Source organism: Drosophila serrata, unplaced genomic scaffold (genome assembly GCF_035046125.1).
Source record: "Drosophila serrata isolate PLE 108 unplaced genomic scaffold, ASM3504612v1 contig_156, whole genome shotgun sequence".
Classification (NCBI taxonomy): Eukaryota; Metazoa; Arthropoda; class Insecta; order Diptera; family Drosophilidae; genus Drosophila; species Drosophila serrata.
Window position 1 is genome coordinate 329,049 of NW_028257054.1, and position 16,821 is coordinate 345,869.

The following is a 16,821-nucleotide window of genomic DNA, read 5'->3' on the forward strand; positions in this document are numbered from 1 at the left end:
AACAAAGCTGGTAGCGGGTCCTCAAAATAATTGCGCATTGGTTAATGCAATAAGGTTTTATATCCTCGAACCTGTCTAATTTATTAAAAGTAAATAAAGGAAAATTTTCTTTTTTTCTTTGAAAATAATTTACCAATAAATACTTGTATTGAATTTATTTGTTTATCCTTTCTTTTATATAAAAGTGAAAGATATGTCCGTTTTCTACACTTATCTATCAAATTAGCTCTCATTATCAAGATTTCTCCTCGTTTCGTCCCGTTAATTCACTCCTGTCCACACTGCATATGTTGGACTTTAATTTGCATGCTTTTATTTCTTTTGTTTTTGCGACAGCTTTGGTCGAGGTCGTCTGGTTTTTTGCTCGTTTTTTTTTCTCTTCAGCTGCTTTCTGTTGCCGTCTTTGGGTGCTGCTCCAATATTCCAATAGAGTCCGAAGAGCGGGAGAAAGAGAGCAGTGCAACTGGAAAGCAGCGAGCATTGGGACACACTTGTTCATGTCCTTTTGTATCCTTTTATAAATTAAACGATTGAAAAATGTATTTAAATGATTTTAATATTTTCAAAATATATATATTTTTCTTATTATTAACATTAATTACAAACCTATCAACACATTTTCAATTTCGGAAAACATAAATTAAAAAATATAAATATGAATGTGTATTCGTATAATATTGTTTAAATCATTTACATTACAACAAAAACAATTATTTTTTTACTTTACATATACAAATAAAGATGAACATAAATTTATTTTAAATATTTGAATAAGCATTGTCTACTATCGACTTCAGTCGATAAATCGATTATTCTATTTAGCATACCAGTGTGCCCGTAATCATAATAAAAAACCGAGCTCGGATTTGTCAAGTTCAGTTCAAGCCGAGATTAGGTAATTTTATACGAAAGCGTTTTTATATTAACCTTATGCTTTCTAATAATAAAAGAATAATTTCACACTCTCAAAATATATTTTACAAAGTCGTGCGAAGACCAGTCACGGTTTTTAGTATTTTACATCAGCCGCATAATTTAGTACTTTCCGGCGAACACTAGTATCCTCTTTTGGCGCTCCGACGGCGGTCACACTGGTCGAGTCGGGCAAATAATAAAATAAAAGGCACGGGCCGCAGCAACAATAATAAAAATAAAGGCAGGCGATTCGATAACCGAGCCCGAAAACAAGGGGCACATAGTATAAACAGCCACCAGATTCAAACACACGTAGGTGGCGAGCAGGCAAACAAGGCGGCTGTGCGGGGAGGTGCGGATGTGAGTTTCCTACTAGGTGTCTCCGAGTTTCCGACTATACGGAACGGAACTTGCACGTCGTACCAGTGTACCTACGTGACCACGCACATATATATTATATATATATATATATATACAATACTATATATCGCTCCATCCAGATCCAGATCCTTCTAACCGAAGCGGAGCTGTGCTGTGTGTGGCCGTAGGCGTGCTTCTGCAGCTGAACCTGCACCTGTATCCGTCGCAATGGGCGCCTGTGTGTGTCGTATGAACCCTGACAATGAGACGATGAGCGTCTCCTCGGCGAGTATCTCGCGTCCGGCCAGTGCAGGTAAGTGGCCTTCGAGCGCATCATCGGCCTCGGCCGCAGTGTCTATATCAGTCATTAATCTCATCTTCCCGGCGACAGGCATTGCCATGGGCGCGGCGCGCAAGAACCGCCCACTCTGCCACGAGACCATCCGCTGGCGCTCGGACGTCCCGCTAACCGAGGGCCAGTTGCGTTCCAAGCGGGACGAGTTCTGGGACACGGCGCCGGCCTTTGATGGACGCAAGGAGATCTGGGATGCATTGCGGGCGGCTACCAACGCGGCCGAGGGTCTCGACTTCCAAATGGCCCAGGCCATTCTCGACGGGGCCAATATCTCTGTGCCGAATGGGTAAGTTGGCTCGACCACCCCAAATCAGTGGCATTCCAGTGTCCCTAATGACACGGCATGCTAATTGCCATCGTCTGCTTGCGGCTCGGGCGAGAAAATCAATAATGTATATAGTTTTCGTCCGGCCATAACTCCATTAATGCATGACAGCTATTTGTCTGTGTCCTTTGCCGGACCGCGACGGGGTATCATAAATTAGTGATGAGTCCTACCAGGGGAGTCGGAATTATGAAGAAATAGCGCTACTGGCACGCGGATAGTTTGACATGATTATGCCTAACTACGAATACGGTGTCAAGTTGGTTTAAGAGGATTGTGACATATAAACATTATGGTTATTACTAAATGCTCTTGATCAATGGTGGTTTACCAACTGCAACTGCAAAACAATTACAAATTGAATGTATACATTTAGAACATACTTCCCGAGTAGGGTATTTGATACGCCGACTTTGCATTGAAAGTGTGTGCTAACGTTTTTATTAGACATTCGACATCGATTTTCAACTGACACTCTGACTTTCGCTAAACGAGGACTGTGAACTATATTTATTTAAATGCAGCGCTGACCTTTCCACCACTTTCCGCATGTTGCATGTTCGTGTCCTTGTCGACTGGATGGCTTGCCGCTCCCGACGTAATACCGTCGTTATCAGGCCTTTATCAGACCCTAGCTGCCTACCCCACTTGGCATTGAATCATTAGCATTAGGCTCAATGGGTTGACTAATGGTCTTTTTGGTGGCTGGGATTTGTGATAAGATAGTGATACAGAGCGGATGGCACACCTGGTTACTGACTCTATTTGTTATTTTCGCAGCTACCTAACAGAGTGCTACGATGAGCTGGGCACCCAGTACAAGGTGCCCATCTACTGCCTGTCATATCCCATCAATATCGTTAAGGAGGAGAACGGACGCGACTCCCCTGCCGAATACTCTGAGCCAGTGGATGGCGGTACCGAGATATTCCTAAAGCTGCGCATATCATCTAGCATGACTGATGTTAAACTGCCGGTGTACTCCAAGGATACGGTGGGTCAGTGCAAGAAGAAGCTGCAGGTGAGTTCAAGAGCCTATTGTTGAGGTATTAAGCTTAAACCAGTTTTGAAATGAAACATACCGATGCTATCTGGCTTTCAAAGGAACACGGCTTATGCAAAAGCAGAGAGACAAGATGTTTCTGTGTTTAATGAATTTTGCGTTGTATTCATATCATTATTTTGTCCTCTTATAGGCCGCCGAGAATGTGGACGCCTGCTGTCAGAGATGGTTCTACAGCGGCAAACTGCTGGGTGATAAGGTGCCCATCGACGAGTGCAGCATACACCAGGGATACGTAGTGCAGGTGATCGTGAACACCGAGCACTATAACCACGATAACAGCACGAGTACGGCGCACGCGCTTGCAAGCTAGCGTCGCAGGCAGCTCCAACTAGTCAACAGCAGCGGCAGGAACAGCAAGAAGCCGCGACAGCAGCATCAGCAGCAACAACAACAATCGGCCAAAGCGAACAGGGGCATTTGCGCGAGGAGGAATGCCACATACTCAGTTCACAGCACAAGGAACCTTAGGGGGAATGTACAGCACAAGCGGGAGCAACAGCAACAGTATACTCATTGCATTTATCAAAATAAGCAACAATTGCAAATTGTTGTTCTGTCTGCCTTGTTGTTGTTGCTGTTGTTGTGGCTGCTCGCCTTGTTATGCTTTGTGTAATATATACCTATACATAAACGAAATTAAACAAAAGATAGAAAGTTGCTGAGTAAGAGGGAAATCGGAATGGGAAATGATTATAAGATACATAAATTAAAAACCTAAATATATTTTTTTGATAATAATTACCATAAATTCAACAGATTTAAGAAGTCTACAAAACATATAATTCAAATATATATGAAATCAGCAGACAACCGCAATCTGCTCGGGAAATTCCCGATTGAAAACCCAAAAGAAATATGTACATTTTTATAAAAAAAAGCAAAATGAAGGGCAAATCTATTAACTAATTGTAAGCAAGTGTTAAAACATTTGCCTAATGCTAAGATGTAATGTAAAAATAAACAAGAACTGTAGTATTCGGCCGCAATAGAAAGCATGTAACAAGCCATTTTTGATACTGTACAAAATGCCAAGCACAATAATTGTGAGAGAACCCAGAGAATATAACAAATTGTTAAGCAAATCACTTGCTCAAACGTAGTTAACAATATCGCGAGGCGGGGCGATGGCGAGGTAGGGAGTTGAAGAAGAGTTAACCCAAGTACCTTATACATGTATATCATTTAATTTGCTTTTAGTGTTAATCATGCAATCGTGTGGAATCAATGAATATTTATTTATCTGTCAAGCACATGAATATAAGAAAAAGTTTTAATTTAATTCAGAAGAAACTAATTAAATTCAAGAAATAACACATATACAACAAGATTAGCAACCGGGTTTATTTCATTAGTGAATAAATCAGCATTACATTTGTATTTGTTTTTAAATCGTGTAAAGTGCGTTACAATTCTATTGGCCATTTTTATCGATGGAATATCAGATAGACGTAATTATGTCAACTTAAGATAAGAAACTTGAAGTCGTTTTGTGTTTGTTTAAATTAATGGCGAATATAAAAGCACAATGAATGTAATCACGATTTTTTAATTTTACAATTTCTTTATTATCAGAATGAATTTACTTAATATATTTTGTTCACTTAAATGGAACTTATTGATGGATGCATTTTTAAAAGACGTCATTAGTCCCATAATTAATTTTGAATCAGAAAGCACAAAGATTCATTTGTTTTGAAGCACAATTTGCTATAGTTCTGTAACGCACTTGAGAAGCAGAGTGTAATGGCCAAAGTTGAAGCAATTATTGAATAACAAAAACATTAAAAGGTTAAAACATAAGAATTGGGCATAGATGCGAAGCCTCTTTCAACTGTTTTTTGATATTTTATTTAAATGCTAATTTTTCTATTATTAATGATTATAAATTAATAAAAACACAAAGCCAATTCGGCTGTCTAACCTCTCGCGTCCATTTTCTGCAGCAATGTGAGAAAGGAGAAGGCGGTGGTGATTGTCTAAAGATATTTTAAAATATAGAATAGAAAATAATACTTAAGTGGAGGCGGATTTACTCACCCCTCGGAAACGGTCCACATTCAGATTGGTTATTTTTCCGGCAGTCTGTTGAAACTGCCTGCGGGAGTTTAGCATGAAAAAGAGGAAATCGCTCCGTACCTCCTTTAGATGCCGTTGCCAGGGACTTCGCCACAGGGCCTCACCACATTGCTGACTGTTCTGATACACAATGTCGGCGAAATAGCAAATAATAAAGAGCTCATACAGCACCAGTAGCAAGTACTGGCCCAAAGACACCATCCTCATGAAGGAATTGGCCGAGGTGCTCTTCGTCGACACGAAAGCCACGAGACACATAAGGAAGGTGACCTCTCCGATCTTTACAAACCAAATTGGACTGTAAAAGCGCTCAATTTGTTTCAGGGTCGACACTATATAACGATGGTGGTTAACGCAGCGCACGAAGGAATGCCGGAAGGCCCATCGAAAATCTCCAGAGGATTTTGCTTGAGTTGCATGCTGAAGAAGCTCCTGCAGAGGTGTCTGTTCTTCCAAGGAGTAAGCATATTGACTGGGCTCCGCATCGGACACAGATTGCTCAGCCTGTAAATATCTGATAATGGAATACCAATTTAAGATAGTTAAAGTTAGAAATACAAAATTAAAAACTTAATAAAACCTATTTTGAATATATTTATATTTTTTAAATCTTTTACTCTAGTTGCACTTACCTCAAATCGGCCATATTTGCTCCCATTAATACGTAAGTAGTGGCCAATACATTCTTGAGGCTGCAGAAAATAACGTCGTATTGCCCCGATATTAGGACACACAGAACCATGTGAAGGCCACTCGAGGAGGCAAAAGAAGCCGCCACCTGGATCTGACCCATTGCCTGCAGGAAGAATACAACCTCATAAACGATGGGTTGCTACAAAATTTAGTCTCATTAGTTCTCTCTGGAAGTTTTATAAAAATTATAAAATATATTCTAAACTTACCGTGTAATCAAAGGGATACCAACAGGCCAGCGGTAGGCTCTTGTCCCTGTAAACTATGGGTAGAGCCAGCCAGAAGATGGTACCTATATAGCAGCAGTACACATAGGTCTTGATCCACATCTTGGATATCCGATAGGCCTCCGCCATGGTCACATAGCTGAATCCGACAGCGGAACGCGGCTCATACTTATCATTAATCGTAGTCAAGATGTCGTCCAACAACCTTGGTCTGAGTCTTCGGAAGTACAGCTTCATGGTAATAGTCCACAAATATATGATCGTTTGTATCAGACAGTTTACAAAGAAGTCCAAGTCCCCCTGTCCATAGTTTATGTAGATGGTGCAGATAAACAATCCTGCTATATGCACCGAGACAAAGTAGTTGAAGAGTTCGTAGAGTACATCCAGGAAACGGATCACAAAAGCTAGAAAGCCAGATCCTTTGAAGTAATAGCTGAAGGGATACATTGCGGCTATGCACATTGTCTGACGGACAAACACAAACAAATCCCGACGCTTAGAGTCGTCCTTAGACTTATTTTCCGTATTACTATCGTTCATCGTAACTCAAAATAATGTTTGAATCAAACCCTTTTGGCTTTACCCCTTTTATAAAAAAATACTTTTCATTGTCGGCATTTAAATAAAATATAGATTTGGTCACAAGTAAATAAACTTTAAATTATATGCTACTGGCAGCATTCTTTGACAAACTTTTCCCTAATTTGTCTAAATATACATATATTATATTAATAAATAATAAGCGGAATGATTCGTATTTTTTCTTTGAAAAGTTTGTAAAACTTTCTTATAAATAACTCAATTAACAAAAACTAGGGAGCCTTGGTTAGGATCTGGAAACATATACTTATTTATTTTCTCTCATATAATAAATAATATATAGTCTTATTTATTTTTATTTTTTTATTTTATTTAGGTCGTGAATGATAACCATTTTAGAAGAAATTCTAAGTCCAAACCAGAAAGAAAGGTGAAATCTGTACTCCAAAGTTTGCCCTTGCGAATGGCAATTTGATTAATAATTAATAAATTATAAATTATATATATTTACGTTAAAAAATAATAAAAACAACAATAAAAATTAATACTTATTACTGTATAGTTATATTCTTGGAGACTCATACATATAAGCCTTTAATTGTATCATCGAAGTAAGCACCTTCCTGGTTATCCAGATGTATTGCATTGATCAGATGATATTTTTTGGGATCGATCACTACCACCATCACTAGATGTTATCACTAGGGAGGCCGCGGACAGACTGAGATCAGAGCGACGGTTGTGCCTCTATTTATAGTCCTCGAGAACAGAGAACAGAGAAAGTGAAATTGAGAGTGAGAGAGAGTGAGGCAGGGAGAGAGAGACAGATAGATAGAGGTAGGGAAAGGGCGGCACCCCGAAGTTTGTATACTCCTAGCAAATTTCAATGCGATCACTAATATTTAATAATAATATTATTATATTAAATATTTTATATTATACATTATTATACAATCATACGTTTATGTTTAATAACAATAATTAATATTCCATTGATCAGATGATATTTTTGGGGTCAATCACTACCACTATCACTAGATGTTATCACTAGGGAGGCCGCGGACAGACTGAGATCAGAGCGACGGTTGTGCCTCTATTTATATTCCTCGAGAACAGAGAACAGAGAAAGTGATATTGAGAGTGAGAGTGAGAGAGAGTGAGGCAGGGAGAGAAAGACAGATAGATAGATAGAGGTAGGGAAAGGGCGGCACCCCGAAGTTTGTGTACTCCTAGCAAATTTCAATGCGATCACTAATATTTAATAATAATATTATTATATTTAATATATTATATTATATATTATAACATAATAATATATTTAAGTTTAAAAACAAGAATGGCGTTAACTTCGGGAAATAGTAATTTCTATTCCCTTGCTCTGAAAATAACTCAGTAAAAAATTCATTAATTTCCAATCGGAAAGCTTTCTTGTGTTAGTTTTTAGTGGCTTAATAAATATTCATACTCAATTTACTATAATATATAATAATAATTTTAAAAAATTCAAATTTTTATAAATTTTTTCAAAATTTTAACGATGTATCCCCTTATAAAATTTTCAAAAAATTAGGGAAATTTGTGTTCTTTTGGACACGTCTAAATTGACTCGCCAGTTGATGCTGATCAAGAATATATATGATTTATAGGGTTGGAAATGACTCCTTCACTGCATTTCATGCTTCTGGCTGAAATTATAATACCCTGTAAGGGTATGAAATGAGAAGAACCCTAAGTATCAAGGTAACATTAAAAACATAATACAGTAATTATACAAAGTCCCCTTACCAAGGCCAAGCTATTGTTTTTGGCCCTGTTTTTAGATGACTACTACTACTTAGTAACGTTACAATTTCAACACAAGTGTGTTAACCTGATTATTTCGTTCACTTTGGCCACAAGACTTTTACTTTGCTGTTGGCAAACAGCACAACAACAACAAGGCAATGCTGGCTCTAAGAAGTTTGGCAACTGGGCCATACCAATCATAACGCCACTTGACCGTCCAGCCATTCAGAGGAATTCCTTACAATCCCTCAGCAAGCAGGGCCATCAATTCCGAATAAACCCTGCAACCGAGAGCGGAAAAAGCGCTTTACATTGAAAGCCAGTTGACCATGTCCGAAGAGTCGTGACTGCGATATGTTGCCAGCACTTGATTTCGTACGCCGAAATGCGCACACAACAATGCGAACGGAACCAATATGTCGGAGGAATAAGTCAGTCGGGGAGGACTTCGTCCTGCCTGCCGTGAAGGACTCCCCCATGCTCGAAATGCGACAAGTTTCCGTTTCCTCCGTGGATGTGCACGTTGCACAAAGTGGCGACATGCGACGAGTGAAATGTGTTCAAGCCGTTGTGGGTGGTGCGGTGGTGGGTGGTGGTGGGTGGTGGTGGGTGGTGGTGGGTGGTGGTGGGTGGTGGTGGGTGGCGGGTGTTCAGTACTATATATGGTGTTCCCATATAGTATATGTATGTGGGGCTTTGTGGCAGATGCAATCAAGCATCGCCCAGTCAGTGCATCAGTCCAGCACCCTGGTCATTATTTTAATGGGGCGTTCGTGGAGGAATGCTTTCAGTCTCTGGCGTTCAATCCACACCCACTCCATGTTGCTTGTTGGACATTTTCCTCTGATTAATTTATTCCTTAATTTTCTACAGTTTTGTAGTTATTTTAACAAAAGTGAGGGAGGAAAGGGAATTGGTTTTACAAAAATAATAGAAGAGAAGGGGGGTCAGTATATTGAGCATATTTTTGAATCCTTATTAAGTTACTATAGTAAAACAATGAATTTATTGATTTAATCATTCCTTAATATGCTGCTGTTTCTTTATTATTGTAATTACTGAAATGTACTGATGAGGCATATAGAGATTAACAATGGATTCTGGCGAAAGAATGAAGCAGTTAAGCAAGAGTCATGCACATGAGCTTGGACTTATCAAAAATGAGCGGCTATTATACACGGTTAGACAAGCCGGGATGTGGGGGACATGAGATACGGAATACTGATCCGTTCCTAGTCGATGTTCAGCTGACGGAAGGTTCCCTCCATGCCGAACAGATCATCGCAGGTCTTCACACCGCCGGGGCGCAGGGACTCGTTGGCCTTCTTGTCCTCCTGCTCCTTGAACCACTTGGTGTTGTCGGCCAACTTCTGCTTCCACCATTGGTTCAGCTCCACAATGTTGCCGGCCTTGCCGCCGTACTCGTTGGGCAGAAGGTCACGCGGCACCACCTTGTAGAGGCTCTCCACGTCGTTGTGGAAGGAGATGCGGCTGCGGATCTTCTCCTTAACGAATGGCTTCACAAAGTTGAAGATGGTATCCACCAGCGGTGAGATATTAATCACATGCACCTCCTTCACCTTCACGGGATACGCCTCCTGTACGGCAATCAGAAATTTCTTCACCACTGTTGGCGAGAATTTGGCAAAATGGGAGGCACTGGCCACCGCTGCGTCCAGAATGAAGATGTCTCCGGCAATGCCCACGCTCTCCTCAGCCAGGCGAACGTCACCGATCATCAGGGCCACCTTCATGGCGTCCAGGATGTGGTGCGGCTGGAAGTCACAGTCGATGCCACGAATGAATGTGATGCGGCGACCATTGGGAGTAATGCCCGGCAGAGTGGGGCAGTGCCTGCAAAAATAAAAAATTAAGTATACTATCAAAAATCATTTTAAATTAATGATTTACTCACACATAATCCAGTACGATGTTGAGCTCTTCGCGATTAATATCCCGGTTGGAGAAGAACTCCGGAACGGCATTGCGCATGGTGTAGTACATGTCCAGCTTCTTCTTGACCTTCTCCAGGCTGAACTTGCAGCCGCGCAAGAAGGTCGTTAGGCGCATATCATCCATGTCCTTGGGCAGATGGGGTTGCGTCTCCAGCCACTCGCGGATCAGCTTAATGTCGCGCTCAATGTCTGCAGGATCCTCGGGCTCACGGAGCTCCTCGCGGATGCTCACGCGCTGATCGGGTGTGGGGTGTAGCATCATCATCTTGGGAGATGGAAAGAAATAATTATTACTGACTAAAAATTCAAATAATACAATAGATTAATTAAAACAACATTTAAGGGAATTATGCTAGAGCCTTAATTAAACAGAAGAGATTTATTATGAAATTCTTCAAAGAAAAACTCCCAGAACTTAAAACATTTCATTTAGAATCTATTATAAGTAAATATATAATTATTCCCTGCTCACTAAGTTCGACCTTACTATTAAAATTAGCCTAAAGCCTTGAGATAAATGGGGATCTCAAAATAAAAACAATAAAATGACGACCCCTCTATTCTTCGGCGGCTATTTCGCCACACTTTTTTAATACGTAATACAAAATAATAAGATATTTTTGACATTTTAATTGCGCGCTTTCAAAATGCTCGTCGCTCGTCGCTCGGAGGTCTTGCGGTCACACGTCACTGCCTCGTTTCATTAGCATGGGTTGTGGCCAAATATGCATTACTCCAAGTACTTCCCCCTCCCGGAACAGGTGTACTTGAAGCTGGCGGACTTTGCGTAAGGGCCAAAGTAAAATCGACCCCAAAAACAGTGTTCAGGGCCCTTCTGTCTTTTGGTTTCGATTTGGTTCAGTAAATTTCGATGTAAGACCTTATAGGTAACAATATATAGATTTGTATTATATATAATTATAATGTGAGCTCGAAAGCCTGGAACTTAATACAGTATATAGTATATCTTGGCTTAAACGCTCAGCCGCGTTGTTTGCGCTCTTTGCTCCGTACTTTTGGCTCTGCTTGTTTATAACTTTTATTTTTGTTTGCTTTTGACTTTGACACTTCTTTTTAAATGATGCATAAATTGTCTTTTACTCCGGCATAAGGTAATTGACAATTCAAATGGGGGGCTGGCAGATAATGGAAGATCTGATAATTTGTGGTAAACTTTGACCGATAGTTTAGTCAGCATTTGGTTTGGCAATTCCACAGCTCAGACAGAGAAAAATAAACTGCATCAAATGGGCCATATTTAATCAAATTTGCAACACCTGAGACGCAGAGCTCATTGGGGTCAGTCAGCCAGCCAGAGTTGGTAAGAGGAAAAGCTCTCGAAATGAGCCGCAGTCTGTGAGGGAATTTGAGGAGAGCAACGTGAAATAGCAAAAATATAACATACATATATGCTGCACGGAAGAAAGAGGTTTATGTTTTGGTAAATTCATACTATATATAAAATTTTACAATTTAATTATGATGCTTAACCTTCTAAAATTATAGATTTTGGACTTGATCTGATAACATTTAAATGACTTTGATGAAAAATTGCATTTCCTAGTCCAAAGCGTTATATAAAATAAGAAGTGATATTATTTCTTCTGTGTAACACATAGCCACAACCGGCTACAATGCAACCAGTGTTGCTGTTGCAAGTGGTAAGTTGCAACTTGCAACCTGTTAGAATTGCAATTACCACCGGCGGACCGGAGGAGGCTCGGCCACACTCAAATTGCTCTGTGTGCACACACTCGCATGGGTTTTTGTTGGTCCACTAATGACCGTCTGGTTGCGTCTATTACAAATTTTCCTTATGGCAGCCAAGTCAGTTGCAAATATTGCGAAAATCTTCAGCAAAACAAAACAGCGGGAAAAACACAACGAAACGTAAAACGTAAAACAGAAAATCAGACGGACAAGAGTCAAGAAAAATGGGCGGAAAACGGGTTTTATTAACTTATTTTTCTGATTTTTTTTGTTTGGCATTTCGGGTCCAGGTAAAGTGCTTTCGGTTTCCGTCTCTTTTAGTCTTTTAGTCTTTTTCTTCTATTCTGTCCCTATCCCGAGTGGTTACTCTAACTATAATTCTGTTGGTTTATTTGATTTGTAATGACATTATGTGTAAGAATTTCGACAACACTGTGGCCGGGTTAAGTGGTTTTGGGAAGTGGTCAGCAAATATGATACCTTCCCCGAGAAATGAGAAGGGTTTAAGCCCTAAATTTGTCAAGCTAAATGCTCTTTTGGTCTTAATAGAGCTATTGAATTGTATAAGTTAGAGGCTAAATAAGCGACTTTAATGAACAATTTGGCAGTAAGGTCTACGCAGCACTTTGTGATGATAAAAGACCTTTGGGCTTACAGAAGATAATTGAATTCCTAAGACCATTTCATATTCTATAAATCCATAAATAAGTTATTTTCCTAGTAATATAAATTCAAATGTATAAATTCTTTTTACGATTCATTGAACCCTGCTCCTTGGGTGCAATTTAAGCATTCTTAAACGATTTCAATGACTTCAATGACCATTGTTGAACCACATAAATCGCCTTCCTTATTACTCGCTGCCACTCGAATTGAGTTATTCGCACAGTTTCCTTTCAACTTATTGTTCCCTTGTCGAATTTATTGCTCTGCGTGGCATGGTCCCGCCAATGTCCTCAACTTCTTTTGTGTTTCTCAAATTCAGCACATGAATTGCACACTTTATCGCGTATAATATTCGATGCACACTCATTTAAATTCCGCTCATTGTCCTACGCAGCCCGAGGAATGGGTAGCTCAAAGATCGGATCGCAATATATGCATATGTGTATCTTGGAGGAGGAGGATGGCTCACCTTGGTTAGAATGAGAGTTGGTTAGTTGGTCAGAGGTAATCCTTTCGGGTGTTATATCCAGCGGACAACGCGGCGTATGATGAATAGCACACAACCGAAGCGCTCAAGACGATAACAGAAACTGAATGTCTACAAACACGTTTCGCATCACTTAAATACTGCCGAACGAAAGCCGAAGAGTTACGACTGGAGCCGACGCGGCTTCGGGTCGCACGATTGCGGCAACAACAAAAGCAACGGCGAAAGAAAACCGAAAGCCGTAAAACAGATCATGCCATGAAAATCGGTCAAAGAGAAAAATGCACGCGCTGGCTCCTCGGAGGAGGAGATGGAGGAGCAGGAGGAGGAGGAGGGATCCGGCGGCTGGCCATTTGCGCAAGAGAAGTTCAATGAGCGGCGCAGACTAATCACGCTTCACTGCCGATCATCCAGCCGCGATACTTGTCCATCATCTCGCCAGACAATACTCCTGACAGCCACCTGTAGCTCTAGCACTACGTTCGTGTCCTCAGTCTTTTGATTTGCCTCCCCGAAAATTTGCAAATAAAAGTTCGTTTCCACAGTCCTTTGTTCTGTGGGCGCGGAGAGTGAAAGAGCTGCAACGGTCACACTCAGCCGAAGTGCGTGCCGAAAGTTAGTTAGTGATTAACTTTTGAACGGCCGTGTTTGTGTCGATTGCATTATCTAGCCGCTGCTGCCTTTGCTGAAATGATCTCTGTCATAATTGTTTCTTTATACTTTTTCGACATTTCACAATTAAGCAATTTAGTGCACATGGGATTGGCTTTGGTATCGCCAGAGCTTGCAGCTCTCCTGCTAAGCAGCTAAGCGAGTCGTTGAACTTGTCGGCCATTTCCTCATTTTCATTTAAATGAAAATGTACATTTTCCATAACTTTGTCTTGCTTTGGCTTGCATTGCGTTTTGCTCGTGTGGCTTTTATTTTCCTCTTGCCATTTTCCTCTCTTTTTCTTTTTCGGTTTTTTATTGTTCCAGCTAGCTGATTGCCAGCAATTATCATCGCCCGATGAGGGGGGAGGGGCTAACTGGAGTAGGGAGGGCTCCGACTTTGACTTTGCATGCATTGAACTTGGTCTGCCCTTTTTTCTAAACCAAACAATGCGAGACGCGGCCAATGTGGCAATAAACATCGAGCGAATGCAAAAATATAAGAAAACTGTTACCAGTCTACCAAAGCGGACCGATGCGATTGAAAAAACTAAGCAAATATATCTAAGTATTCAATAGTAGAGGAGGGGAACTTGCGGTTCCGCATGCCCCTGGAAACAGATGATGTCTATGTCTAATTATTTATTTTAAAGGTTTTCCCAATAAAAAGTTAACCTTATACATTCTTAAAAAAATAGAGAAAATAAGTTATTTTCTACAATGAAAAAGTTAGCTAAAAACCACTGATTAAGTCTGATTCTAAAGTAGTTTTAAAAGCATAAAGATTGTTCTTTTTTTTTTTTAAATCATAATAAAGAAAACTCATATACTGATGTGAACAAGAGCCTTATATATGTACGTAAAATAAATATATTTACTCAATTTGAATACAAATATTAACTTAATAATGTTTATAAATTTGTATACCCCTGCAGGGTATTATAATTTCAGTCAGAAGCTCTGAAAGCGGTGAAGGACTCATTTCCGATCCTATAAACCATATATATTCTTGATCAGGTTGAACTCCCGAATTGATCTAACCATGTCCGATAAAAAAATCAATTTTTGAAAATTTTTCAAATTTTTCACATTTGCATCATTGCATCATTAAAATTGTCAAAATTTGTAAAAAATTTAATTTTTAAAATGTAAAAACTTTAAATGCGGATTTGTTAGTACTATACAAACTAGCACAGAAATGCTTTCCGATTTGAAATTAATCCATTTTTGGCTTAGTTATGACATTTGAAAAACTATGATTTATTTAAGAAATTTGCATATTAAAATATCTAGAATTCAAATATTTTTAGTTTCCTTGGAGGTATAAAAAGGCCAAAAAGCCAATGAATATAAAAAAAATAAATATATTTATATTTGCAGTTACTAATTTTATATTAATAAAGAATAAAATATTTGAAAAAACAATTCAACAAAATGTTGAACTGAATTTTCGATAGTTGCATAAGGGACAACGCCATTAAAATTGTCAAAAATGCTTAGAAATGTTTTATTTTTTTAAAGAGTTTTTGTAGTATTCCTAACACAGAACATTTTTTTTAAATTGAGGCTTAGTTATTATCCTATGATCCTATGGCTAACTACAGCTGTATACACACTTCGGCTTCTCAAAGTTAACCCCAAAAGTGATTAATTACTTTTTTATTTTTCTGAAACTTATATCACCATTACCTATGGAATATATAATAAGCCACATATTTGAACTTTTATCTCGTGAATACAGGCAACTTCAATTTCTCCATTACTCACTGCAGTCACCAATGAAAATCGCTTTACAAACCGTAGAATTATGTAAAGCAAACCGTTACAGGTTAGGTACTACTTAAGGCTTAATGTCATTTTTACATTAACCGAGTCGCGTGTTAAAAATGTTGGTATATATGATATGTTAATGACAACTCGAAAAGAAATCGCACTGGCGATTGACTAATGGGGCTGAAACATTCGCATAAATAATTAAAACTGCAGACGAGAACAGGAAGATGTCGGCTGCCCTGCTGCTTGGGCGAGGCAACAACAAAACATGAAAGAAAGAAAACTAATTAAACCATAGACTTATAAATTAAGTAGTTTCTGCTGCTGTTATTGTTGCATTCCCAAAGTCAAGAAACTTTCATTGGCAGACGAAAGTCTGCGCAATAAAGAAATTAACAGTAAGAAGCAGTTGGGCCACGGAGATGGGTAGATACTTCTACGCTCCACCTCATCTTGCCTCACCTGGCGGCTCCACACTCTTGGCTTGGCGCAGTCATAGTTATAGTCACTTTTTGTTCGCATTTCGCTTTTTTTTCGTTGTTTTTATTTTGTTTTGTTTTATGAAAGCTGCAAGAAATAAAAACTTTGGCCGAATGTACGGAGCGTGGCCGCATTAAAAGTTCGCGTTGTGTAGCGTTTTCGTGTTGTTGTTGCCGCCTCGGTTTAAACTCGGAGCGGAGTCAGCCAGTTGCCCAGTTGGGCAATTTGGAAATCCATAAAGTGCGCTTTCAAAACGCCAAGAAATATAGGAGTGTGTGGAGATTCACACACAAATGTCTATGTGTGACTCGGAATTACACTTTTGCCACATTTCGCTTAATTGTTGCCTGCAATTGTTGATGATTGTTTACTGTTTCTACTGGTTGCGCCAGCTCTTTTGGCCAAGAGTTGCCAAAAAAATAAAAAACACAAAAAAGAAGCAGCCCCATTAGAGCAAAACTAATATCGCTAAAAACGAAAGATTGGTTTTTATAATTTTAAATTCATTTAATTAAATTCGCGCATCTGCCGAGAAAAACTGTTGGCATGCAGCCAGTGATGCGTGGGATCCCACGTCTGCGCCATTGAATTCCACACTTGTCATGTGAGCAGGCCTTGGTAATTATCAAATTAGGCTTAATGAATAAATCACCCAAAACTATTTTATTAAAGACTCACCAGATACTTTACTTTAAAGGTAATACTTTTAATAACTATTAACTTAGATAACATATCTAATATAACTAGCAGCACTT

General features: G+C 39.4%; 3 protein-coding genes across 3 annotated transcripts; 1 reads left to right on the plus strand and 2 right to left on the minus strand.

Annotated features, from left to right (window-relative positions):
* The first annotated feature begins 1,058 nt into the window (after positions 1-1,058).
* Positions 1,059-4,941, plus strand: LOC110177138 (ubiquitin domain-containing protein 1). The gene is made up of 5 exons (XM_020943712.2): positions 1,059-1,275; positions 1,416-1,588; positions 1,667-1,916; positions 2,736-2,976; positions 3,152-4,941. Exons 2-5 carry the CDS (start codon positions 1,504-1,506, stop codon positions 3,329-3,331), a joined length of 756 nt encoding a protein of 251 aa, XP_020799371.1. The 5' UTR covers positions 1,059-1,275; positions 1,416-1,503; the 3' UTR covers positions 3,332-4,941.
* Positions 4,938-6,560, minus strand: Or83a (Odorant receptor 83a). The gene is made up of 4 exons (XM_020943907.2): positions 6,000-6,560; positions 5,730-5,929; positions 5,059-5,611; positions 4,938-4,997 (listed from the first exon to the last, which is right to left on the minus strand). Exons 1-4 carry the CDS (start codon positions 6,558-6,560, stop codon positions 4,938-4,940), a joined length of 1,374 nt encoding a protein of 457 aa, XP_020799566.2.
* A 2,789-nt stretch (positions 6,561-9,349) lies between these two features.
* On the minus strand, positions 9,350-13,275 carry LOC110177167 (alpha-tocopherol transfer protein-like). The gene is made up of 3 exons (XM_020943753.2): positions 13,146-13,275; positions 10,261-10,565; positions 9,350-10,199 (listed from the first exon to the last, which is right to left on the minus strand). Exons 2-3 carry the CDS (start codon positions 10,563-10,565, stop codon positions 9,578-9,580), a joined length of 927 nt encoding a protein of 308 aa, XP_020799412.1. The 5' UTR covers positions 13,146-13,275; the 3' UTR covers positions 9,350-9,577.
* Positions 13,276-16,821: the final 3,546 nt, after the last annotated feature.

Coding starts and splice junctions, on each gene's coding strand:
- Or83a (XM_020943907.2), bottom strand. CDS start 6,560: ATGAACGATAGTAATACGGAAAATAAGTCTAAGGACGACTCTAAGCGT. Junction 5,612..5,729: donor GCAAATATGGCCGATTTGAG/GTAAGTGCAACT, acceptor TTCCATTATCAG/ATATTTACAGGCTGAGCAAT. Junction 4,998..5,058: donor ATGTGGACCGTTTCCGAGGG/GTGAGTAAATCC, acceptor AAATATCTTTAG/ACAATCACCACCGCCTTCTC.
- LOC110177167 (XM_020943753.2), bottom strand. CDS start 10,565: ATGATGATGCTACACCCCACACCCGATCAGCGCGTGAGCATCCGCGAG. Junction 10,200..10,260: donor AACATCGTACTGGATTATGT/GTGAGTAAATCA, acceptor TTATTTTTGCAG/GCACTGCCCCACTCTGCCGG.
- LOC110177138 (XM_020943712.2), top strand. CDS start 1,504: ATGGGCGCCTGTGTGTGTCGTATGAACCCTGACAATGAGACGATGAGC. Junction 1,589..1,666: donor CTCGCGTCCGGCCAGTGCAG/GTAAGTGGCCTT, acceptor TCCCGGCGACAG/GCATTGCCATGGGCGCGGCG. Junction 1,917..2,735: donor AATATCTCTGTGCCGAATGG/GTAAGTTGGCTC, acceptor TTATTTTCGCAG/CTACCTAACAGAGTGCTACG.